This window comes from Mytilus californianus, unplaced genomic scaffold, assembly GCF_021869535.1.
Source record: "Mytilus californianus isolate M0D057914Y unplaced genomic scaffold, xbMytCali1.0.p SCAF_3, whole genome shotgun sequence".
NCBI classification, from domain to species: domain Eukaryota; kingdom Metazoa; phylum Mollusca; class Bivalvia; order Mytilida; family Mytilidae; genus Mytilus; species Mytilus californianus.
In genome coordinates this window covers 2,642,791-2,654,334 of record NW_026262679.1, presented here as the reverse complement: position 1 = coordinate 2,654,334, position 11,544 = coordinate 2,642,791, and the positions used below count along the sequence as shown (strand labels likewise).

The 11,544-nt window shown below is 33.0% G+C and overlaps 1 protein-coding gene across 1 annotated transcript; it reads right to left on the bottom strand.

Moving 5' to 3' along the window:
• Window positions 1-1,166: 1,166 nt before the first annotated feature.
• LOC127733855 (fatty acid-binding protein, adipocyte-like) lies at window positions 1,167-10,344 on the bottom strand. Its single transcript, XM_052243273.1, has 4 exons — window positions 10,248-10,344; window positions 8,769-8,947; window positions 7,718-7,819; window positions 1,167-1,266 (listed from the first exon to the last, which is right to left on the bottom strand). The coding sequence occupies exons 1-4, from the start codon at window positions 10,315-10,317 to the stop codon at window positions 1,216-1,218; spliced, it is 402 nt and encodes a 133-aa protein (XP_052099233.1). The 5' UTR covers window positions 10,318-10,344; the 3' UTR covers window positions 1,167-1,215.
• Between the last annotated feature and the right edge of the window lie 1,200 nt (window positions 10,345-11,544).

Below are 11,544 nucleotides of genomic sequence, written 5' to 3'. Positions count from 1 at the left end.
GCTTAAGGTGTATGCTCTTAATATACAAGATAATGAAGTGTGTTAATAATTTATGATGGAATGATACTAAACCCCAAACGGAAGGGATTGTGCTTGATTTTCATATTATGAAGACTTACTTCTTTTGATCAGTTTAGTTAAGGTCTAGAGCTGGCATCTAAGTAACTGCTAGTAGTCCTTTGGTAATTTATGTTAATCATTGTCATTTTGCTTAGTTTCTTCTGTTACCTATTCTAACATCGGACTGGGACTTCATTAAAACTTAGTTTTACTGTGCGTATTGCTGTGTGTCTGTTTATTCCACATTGGCTAGAGGTATAGGGAAAGGTTGAGATCTCACAAAACATGTTAACCCCGCCACATTTTTGGGCCTGTCCCAAGTCAGGAACCTCTAGTCTTTATTTGTCTTGTATCTTTTTTTTATTTTGGTTCATTTATATGTTTCAGAGTTTAGTGTGGCGTCCATTTCGCTGAACTATTATACATTATTGTTTAGGGTCCAGCTGAAGCCCGCCTCCGGGTGCGGTATTTTCTCGCTGCGTTGAAGACCCATTGGTGGCCTTGGCTGTTTATGCTCTTTGGTCTGGTTGTTGGCAATATTATGGAAGTCTAGGCGACTGTCATACAAGTGAGAGGTTTAGCTAGCTATAAAACCAGGTTTAATCCACTATTTTCTACATAAGGAAATGCCTGTACCAAGTCAGGAATATGACAGTTGTTTTCCATTCGTTAGATATGTTTTTAGCTTTTGATTTTGCCATTTTATACAGGACTTTCCGTTTTGAATTTCCCTTGGAGTTCGGTATTCTTGTTATTTTACTTTTTTGACACATTCCCCGTTACCATTTGCATTTCTACCTAACGGTTATGTCTTTTTTGGTTTTGTTTTAATGTTTTTGAATTCACTTACTTTGTTTTCGAGCATGTCTGATGAAAGTTATCCCAGTCACGTATCGTGCAACTGGAAGTGATATCATAACGTTCATTCATTTCATTGTTAATAAATGCTGGTGATAATTAGAAACAAATGTGTGACTAACAATGATTTTTATATGTGATTATAAACACTTCATAAAAAAAAAAAGTTTTAGAACCATCTGCGTTTATTTCATATGGATTATATTAATTAAAACAATCAAAATAACATAAAGTTGAAGCTTTGAAATTAAATTTATGAAATAAACAGGTTACCAACTCAAAGGGTTAAAATAATCACTAAATCTTAGAATAGATAATCTTCGCCATCTTGCCATTTCCAGATATGACCTGTAAATTACAAAATAAACAGATGAAAATATAATAAAACGTTATTTCATCAACTACAGGAAATAGAGCGTCTACTATTCAATTTGCTTGTTAAAAAATATAACAGAGATTTTAGCAGTCAAGTATAAAAATGTGTGTGTAAAATTGCGTTTTTTGGTTACAACCTTTTTAAAAAATGAAAACAACACGTTATAAATTTCATGCGTCCGAAGAACTTTTCTGGATTTACCTTCATCAGGAACGCTTTATTTTGACATCCAATTATTTCCTTACATAAATACTACAGATGGAATATCTTTCGATAGCACTTTTATCAACATTTCTATGCCCGTTAAAACGGGGTTTTGGCAATAAAGTAGACCAGGAAAACATGAGTTTAACACTTTGAAAGCGCTACATACAGTACGGGTGACAAGTAAGGTAAATTTAAAAATTTAATGGACCGAATACCTCACGGCTAATTTTGGTCTTATTTTGAAGATAAATATAATACCCTTTGATTAAGGCATGTCGTAGAGTGCCAAAGTGGCGCAGATTTTTGAAAACTGTGGTCAAAGGTCAAAAGGGGGGATTTTAAAAAATCGCAATTTTTGGACATTTTGGACAATTTCTCGGTAGTCCCTCATGATAAATGAGAAAAAATTATATGGAATCATGCTCTGGGAGTGTTGCACAAATTCAGCTTGTCATATTTATGCCAGATTGACAGAGATTAGTGATAAATACCCCCGCATCCAACATGGAAGAAAATAATAAAAAATATCTTTATCTACAGAAATTATCGACAAAAAATATTTATATTTACTAAATAGCTGTGTAAAAATATATGACAACATATAAAAATATTTTTGGGAAAGTTTTGTTAACATGCCATAAAGAACAAAGGAGAAATAAGTACAGTATAGTTAACAACCGGTCCATGATTCAATGAAAAAATGATGAAATTCATTATTATTTTTTTAAACCCAAAAGAATGTTGGAACTATAAAAAATAGTCTTGATGCATAAATGTCAGCATGAACACGATAGTATATACATTTTATTTTATGTCAATAGGTCAGTACGAGAGCAATATCATATTGAAAATATGTGTCCCCTTTTTTATAAAACAACACAAACAATGGAATAGAGAGCATAATCTTGACCTAAAACGATTTTAAAGCACGATATATATCAAACAAACACGATTCACAGAGATTATGATAATAATTAAGATATTTGTGTGTGTATATTTCTGTAACACTTGACATCAATATGCACGTCCATTTGAAGTGGTAACGGAAAACTAAGACAAAAATGTATCGATTCGATGTCATGTTATACTTAATATATATTCGACAATGTCTTCAATTTGTTTACAAGCCCACCAACCACGTCAAGGTCGGAAAAATCATTTTGTATTTTTTTTTAAATGGTTTTGTTAAGAGAGAGAGAAAACCTCCCTATACACGTCAAGTAAAAAAGCCACTTGCAGCAAACACATGACTTATTGGACATTAAGATTAACACTTATTCATCATCCTTATCGTTGCAATCTGCCATAACAGTCTGATGAATAAGCTGGTTTCTACAATCATCATTGCCCTGCCAACCACAAATGCTTGTGCATGACAAGTTTTGTTCATAGCATACACACGATTTGCTACAAATAGTTTTGCCTTTGCATGTGCAAACAAGATCCTGTAAAACATCGAAAGACATTGGCCCTTCAAAATATACTTGATTTATGGAGCTATTCCCCATTGTCCATCCATATTCCAGAGGTGATCTGAGTGGTGTTTTGGCGATATGAGTATTCATCCAGACTAACACTTGTAGTGAAACTCTAAAAATGTGTTCTCTGAATGATGCCTCTGAAGGAGGTAGTCTCACTAAAGAAGCATCCTTAGATAGCGCTGACTTCACTCTTATTAAGATCACCATGTACTAATTGAGCCTTGCCTTTGGGGTCATATAGATCAGCGATTAATTATCTTCCCACTGCAATAGATGTTTCAATATCAGAACCAGCTAGATTTGTCAAACTTTGATATCTGAACGGGTTTTATTTCAACGCCTTATATACTGTCTTTTTGCCAATTCCGAAGAAAGAAGACGTCGTGTCGCATCCCGTTAGAGTGTGAGCAGCTGGTAGAGTGAAAATATAAGAAAACAATTGTCATCTATTTGTCACGAAATAGAAGTTAACCTGTCAAGAAAATTTATCAAAGATATAGGTATAAATTGTAAAGCTGTAGGGATAAAAACTTCTGAAGGAGATGGATAATATTCATTTGAAATTTTGAGCGATCGTAAACTGCTTCTCAAAATGTTTGACGCATCATGAAGGGTCTGATCTTCCTGATGTATGGAATCATTTACAAAACTTGTTTCCATTTCTGAATATTTTAATTCCGCTTTTAAACAACTGGCAGCACGAATACTATAGCCTCAGAAACACTAATCGAGCTTCTAAAAATCATATTGGATCTACCCTATCCTCTTTGAGTCTGAACAACAATGTTATCACAGTAGTTATTTTCTGGTTTGTGTTGCAGTTGAGTAGTTGTATATTTACTTCTCATTTCTTGTGGAAGAAAGGAACAATATGTATCTAGTAAATGCGACAACGAAAATGCTTTCTTTTTCACAAACATATCATCGTGTAGACTTTCTGTTAGGTTTCGGAAAGCAACGTCATGCTCCGACTAATTTGAAGCATCATAACCAAGTTCCTTTTTTCCAGTTCAGCATGTAGTTAGCAATGCATGCTGAACGATACAGTGCCGCGCTTGTCCTTGAAGTTATCTATAGAAAGTAAACTTACCATTGGATAGTCAGACTAGTCTTTTGTGGCATTTAAGATATTATCGGCACTTTCAATAGACTCGCTTTAATTGCTTATCTCGCTTGTATGAGTTTTGTCTACAGAATAAACATTTAGACCACTGTAATGGTAATGCCATAGAGCGTCTTTTAACGAAATTTGATTCATACACGGAATGTTTTGCACTCGCTATTGAGAATTGGTCTTTCCCTAATTGAAACGTTTCCATTTTTTTTTTCTACTTGGAGAGGCTTTATTTCACGACCTATGATACTTTATTTGTTCTAAGTGAATCATTTTGGTTGAATCAAATTCATCATAAAGGCGGCGATAAACAGTACCCTGTCTCACATCTATTACATCTAAAAGAGTATTTTACCTTTTTTCTGTTGTATTCGTTTGAAGAAATTTGGCAAATAACGCATTATTCTCAATTACTCTTGAGTCTACTCATTTTCGGCATTTAGTGAGCAAATTTAACAGGACTCATGTCAATTATTTTCCGTTTTTTTTTCTGCGGTGTACCAATGTGGTCTAAAATTAGTCTATTCGAAAAACTCGACAAGAAAATAAAACACCTCAACAGTTACTAAACCTGAAATCTACTAAAATCTGTAATAAGTCAAAAATCTAGACACAAGCATTGATAAAAATCTATATTCTTAAATACAAAAATAAAGAAAATACACAGTTTAATTCTTTGTAAAAACACAGCAAATCATAGGTCAAGGGAAAATAGGAAAGGGAGCGCAACAAGACTTATTGAGGTGAAAATTGAATAGTAAAACTGCTATATGATGAGTATTATAAAAAGGACGGTAAAAGTAAATTTGTATGCTTTCTCAAACTTTTATATATCAAAACTTCTTTCATATTGGTTGTTCAACTATTTTTTGGGCAAATTGACTACTGGTGATATATATAAGAAAAGTAATATACTTTGAGAGACGGTAAGATTGAAAAAAATGTCACATACATTTTGAAAATCGTCCAATTTACTCAATTCATATGTTCATGTGATATTAAAGTTTGATGTTGAATAAAAACTGATGTATAACTGTTTCATTTGATAACAACTGTTTGGTGGTTTATTCATTCGGGAATTTATTATAAGCGTTCCCGAGTTTGAAAATGAAAAATAAAAAAATCGGAAAGTCACACTTTATCGGGATTTTGCAAAAAACTGCACCGTGGGAAAACTCTACGACAGGGAAAATGAAAGTATAATGTTTACTCTATCTTCATGTGAATTTTCAGCCGTGAGGTATTTCGGTCCATTAAACTCTTCAAATAAGCAACTTTTTCTTGATTTGTCACTCCACTAATACCACACATTATATTTTGTTTTTTCATTTTTGCCGTGAAAAATATACGAAATGAACTTGCTTCTTTCTTAAATGCAAAACAAAATGTGTCAAGTTACCCTTGACTAACTGCAGTTTTTATGGTTATTTCGACTGATTATTTACAACATTTAACAATAATATAGATACAATTTCAAATCAAAACGTGATTGAAAAAATCATTGTCTTGGCCTGCAAGTCACATGGTAATTTTCCGGACGATCGATTTTTGGTTACGTGTTTCTGGTGCCATTGAAAAGCACAAATTATTGAATACCGCAACGTTAGTTTCCGTAGTTCATTCGTCTTTAGTGTCTTTAATCATTATCTGCTAAGCTTGGTGAATATGCTCCTTATAAGAAAAATAATTGTGAAAAAGCCTTTTGTTACCGATTTATGGTTAATCATGGACTATGTACCTGTATTGTACAGTCATTTTCTATTATAGGACGATTCATTAATCAATATTAGAAAGTTTATTGGTTTTAAGATTCGACCGGACTAAACTATGTTAAAAAACAAACTTAACATGTAAAAAATCTTATGTGTAAACTATTAAGTACGTAAAAAGGAAGTCGCAGCTACAAATTACTATCTAGAGCATTTATGGACTACGCATTTGTGCATTTGTTAATCACGTCACGGTCATTCTCTTCTTAGTTAAATACTGTTGTGTGTTTATTTTCGCAAATGCTCTAAAAATTAAGACAAACGATCCGTTATTCATTAAGGGTAATCCATTTCTTTTTCAAATTATATCATAAATGCTGGTCTTGTTGTAAGTTCCATTTACGCTGTGTAAGGAAGATGGCAGCCAACATAATTATGGTCTTTAACATGAAACACATATGCGTACGTGTTTTGCATAAGTGAGGTCGTTGGTTTTTATCTTTTGAATGGATTTATATTTGGCCATGCCGTGGTCTATTATAGATTACTATACGATATTGGTTTTGCTCATTGTTGAAGGCCATACGGTGCCTTGAAATTCCTTACATCCATTTCATTTTAGCGCTGGTATATAGTCTCATTGTCAATCATACCACATCTCACATCTCGTTATTTGTATACACATAGTAGATGCTTACACTGTCAACGCATCTAGTCTCAATCTATTCGGAGTTCACACAATTCTGATTGTGTTATACCTGTACTAATATGATTCATTATTTAATTGCTTTTCCAGTTTTTCAAATATAAAGTACATATCGTGTTGCCAATATTTCCCTGGTTACAATACTTAAGTGCTTCATATACCTACTCTGATTTAATCTAAATAGTGATATATGTACAGTCACTAACTTAAAAATTGTTCTTTCAATCTCAATTACTTGTTATTTCCGTTTTGATTTATTACTACCTTTATAATAAGATTTGTTCATTGTTAGATAAATAAAGGCAACAGTAGTATACCGCTGTTCAAAACTCATAAATCGATAGAGACAAAAACAAATCCGGGTTACAAACTAAAACTGAGGGAAACGCATCAAATATAAGAGGAGAACAACGACACAACAAAAACACAACATTAAAATGTAACACACACAGAAACGAACTATAATATAACAATGGCCATTTTCCTGACTTGGTACAGGACATTTTAAGAAAAAAATGGTGGGTTGAACCTGGTTTTGTGGCATGCCAAACCTCCCGCTTTAATGGCAACGTCAAACACAACACCAAAACGACAACATCACATGACAGGACCACAATACAAATAAATGGGAGAACATATAGGACAAAGAAACACACGAATAGAACTGGTGTCCAATTGAAAGTATCCTGTGAAGCGTCTTACCGAGAAAAAACAAAATGTATTCGACTTGTTGGTTACAAATTAATCAAAGGTCTATGTCAAGTAAATCCCAAATCTACAAAGTATTCGTTCAGGTGGTAAGGGGGCAAAAGCAAAAAAAGTGTTCATACTTTTCCAGTTGGTGCTTTTTTCAATATATTATTAAAAATATGATAAAAACTATAGGTCAACGAGGATGTTATAAACTGCAAGTTGTGACAAATTGCACTCACTTCATTACAAAAATAGACCGATCAAGTTTTGCTATTTTACGATCCAAGATGGTGGAAGACCATATACAACGTTAAGGGGTTTTTTCTACGCTTTTGTCATGCTTTATTTGCAATACTCTGTCTACCACAGTGAATCTAGTATACTAAGGCATTTGAATTCGTTTTAGAAATTTCCCCCTGAAAATACAAGCGAATCATTTTTCTTCTCTTTTATAAATTCATAAATGATAAGAACAGATCCACTATTATATATGTAGTTACAGTAAATACTTACGGTTACTAATTGGTTTCCTATTACTTCTCGAGTAACTGTGGCTTCCTTGTTGTCATATTTCTGTACTTCTATTAGTTTGTTACCATCTAAATTATATCTAACCTGTTAGAAAGAAAATGACGCTCATCTCTGTAGTTCAATAATAAGTGGCAACATATATCAAAGGGATAAGTCGAGAGGAATCGAACAATACCATAGCCATAGACAAACTCAAGGAAAAACAAACAAGAGTCTACAAAACACTATACAAAAAATTAAAGACTCAAGTTTCAAACTGCAGTAACGATTTAAGTTTTGTTTAAATTTGATTAACACAAGAATACAAAGGTAGTAAACGGTTGTTCAATGAATATCTCAGTCAGCAATGAGTGTAAAAATACTTTAAATCGCACGAACTCCATGAACGTTGTAAGACCAGGTGAGTCGACATGATAAACGTTTAACTTCCCTGTTAACGCCGTCAAGAATGTTTGAAAACTATTGGCCCATATATGTTGACTTATCTACTATTGGAAAGAATGTAAACGACATCATGAATGCTTGGCTACTTATAGACTGTCCACCACCATGAATGTTTGAAGACCTCGTTGTTTTGTTGTGTTGTCGTGTTGATGTTCCATTGTTGTTCATCGAATAAACCTTTAATTCATTTTGACTACTGATAATCTGTCTACTAACGCCGCCCTTTTCCACTGCGAACGGCGTTGTGAATACTTGATATTAATACCACATTATTATTATTATCAATATTAAAGTTATATGTGCTAGTTATGTCCGTATAGCATGAACATGCATGTGAGTAACGTAACAACTGAGATATTTAAACGCCATACAATGGAGCAGATGGTATTATATTACTGAGAAATGTGAGGTTGACATCAAAATATCTGAAAGTGAAATTTAAAGCTTGTGAAGACTTTTTTCTGTCCTTGAGAAGTTTTCGAATGAATTCTGCTATGTATGAATATTTGTTTTTAAAGTCGGTCAGTAGGGGTGTAAAGAAGATTTGCAGTCTAACCAAACTTATCTAATTGCTTGACTGATATTATACCATAATCTTTTTGCCGTCCATTGATGAACTTGGGAATTCTACTCCTAACTTGAAAGTGACTTCTGTACTTAGATGTCCTACTATCGTTTTAACTCTGTACTCGTCTTCATTCACAATTATCTCTTGTGTTGGTTTGATAAGTCCTTCCTTTGTCTTTGATCTCATATCACTATCAACACCTGCTTGCAATGAAAAGTAATACCAATTATACCTCAATAATAGAGGATGATAATGACAAATGTTGAACAAAAATCTTATATAATTGTATTTTTCGCAATAAGTAATTAAAATAAACATTTCTATCACAAATTTCGGTTTTAAAAAGACTTTACCGTTCGAGGTTTATTAAAACTATTTTTCTATTTTTGACTAGAACTTAATTTCGGTTTTGAAATATATATTCATATTCATTAAATCACGAAATTTTGTTTTAATTAAGATATTTAGTATCTACATCTCTTTTTTTTATTACATAGATTCTACCTCTACATTGAGTGTGATACGATATTTCTCGGTTCGTGACAGTTAAATAGTCAAAAATTAAAACGCGAAGCTAAAGTTTTGTCGGTATTTTTAAATATTTAAATTGAACTGTGGAGAGGAGAGAAATGTCTTATCGTTCGAGATAGGGTATAGGGTCTATTTCTCTTTAGATTCTGTGACAATGTAGAGGCATAGTGTGTCGCTTTTTTCGTGACTTCACAATAGCAAAGTCTGAGGACAGCGCGGATTCGAATTTGTTTTCGCTGAAATTCAAGATTAAATACTATCGTACACTTTAAATTTTAAGCATCAATTTGATTTATATACAGAATTTACTTATAATTCAACTTAGAAACAACATGAACATAAATGCATTGACAAAAATATTCATTCATTAACTTGTTAGTATTTTGTTTTCAATTACTTTTTTTATGATTCTTATCTTCATAACTTATCTTATACAACTACTATAGAGGCGTTTAACGACCCGCGTACCAAAGAGAGTCTCACGTGATCGGTATGTTAGGATGTTTGTATTCTAATATCAAAACCTTAGCTTGACGCTAGATAGGTCATAAAATCTTTTATTATTGATGGTTTTTAGTTATGATTTTTAAATGAATATACACTTTACCTTATTATACTTGGTACCGTTAGGAATATAGGTACTATTGTAATTCAAATGAGAAGATCAGACGGTCCTACTGATCAATGAGAACAACTGGATGCAAAGTGAATGAAATTGACACAACAACAGGTTTTACGGCGGGTAAAAACGCTTGCGTGTGTATGAAATATACAAACAATGTATCAGTTTAAGTCCCTCGGAAAATGCTCAATATAGAGACATAATGTATTCTGAGTTTATTAACTGTCCAGAACCTGATGATAAAATCAATTTGATTATTAAGATCAGAAATGATGTTCAGTACAAATAATATAACATACAACACAACCCTTCCCCTCCCTGCCTTCGAAAGACAACTGTGTACTCACCAAAAGCTTGAAATAAATCATCTAAGTTCTCTTCTGAAACAACTTTCCATTTTCCTTGAAATTGAGACATGTTTTGCTCCTATAGGAAATGGTTAATTGAAAATACGTTGTATCTCAAAGGGTTTCCGGTGATATGATCAAATACGTTTTATATAGGTCTACCGATAATATGATGAAAGCACCTGCTTTTTATCAAATTTAGATTATTATATAGAGACTCGTTTGACCTGACAATAATTATCAAAAAGAGAGGCGGAAGAAACCAAAGAGATATTCAAACTCATAAGTCTAAAGAGCTCTTTGACATAAAAATCGAGCAGTTTTATGCTATACAAAAAAGTAAAAAAGGTAATGTAAATATAATTAAAGAATATCATACTTGAACCTAGCTGTGAGGTTTTAATGTTAGAGACGCCCGGAGTAGCGACATAAAAATGTATCATAGAACTACCTGTAACGGGAATGTTTTAATGTAAACAAACTCATCATAGATACCAGGATTGAAATTTTGTATTTGCACCTGACGCGCGTTTCGTCTACAAAAGCCTCATCAGTGACGCTTGAATCAAAAAAAGTTAAAAAGGCCAAATAAAGTACGAAGTTGAAAAGCATTGAGGACCAAAAAAAAGTTTTGCCAAATACAGCTAAGGTAATCTATTCCTAAGAGACTTTCGGAGTTATGAGATAAGAATGTATCATAGAACTATCTGTAATGGGATGGTTCTAATGTAAGCGACGTCCAGATTAGAGGCATAAGAATGTATCGTAGATCTATCTGCAACTGGAAGTTTATAATGTAAGAGACGACCAGAGTAGAGGCATAACAATGTATCAAGGAACTATCTTTAATGGATAAGGTTATAATGAAAGAGACATCAAGAGTAAAGGCATAAAAATGTATCATTGAACTATCTGTGGTGGGATGGTTATAATGTAAGCGACGTCTGGAGTAGAGGCAGAAGTATGTATCATAAATATATATTTAATGGGAAGGTTATAATGTAAGAGACGTCCGGAGTAGAGGCATAAGAATGTATCATATATATATTATTATCTTCAGTAGCACGCATTACACAAATGTTTGTGTAATCCATTCGAATCTATCGCTATCTTTACAACTATGGATAGCGCACTGCATCTTAAGAAATTAAGATCTTTAACTAAAAAGAAACTTCAAACTGAACATCATATATCAAACTCAAAAAATTATATTCAAAGTAGAACTGTACCAAAAGGTTTAAACATCGGCACCGGGACAGAAATCCAATAGGTTCATGAGCCGTTGAAATGAAATTTG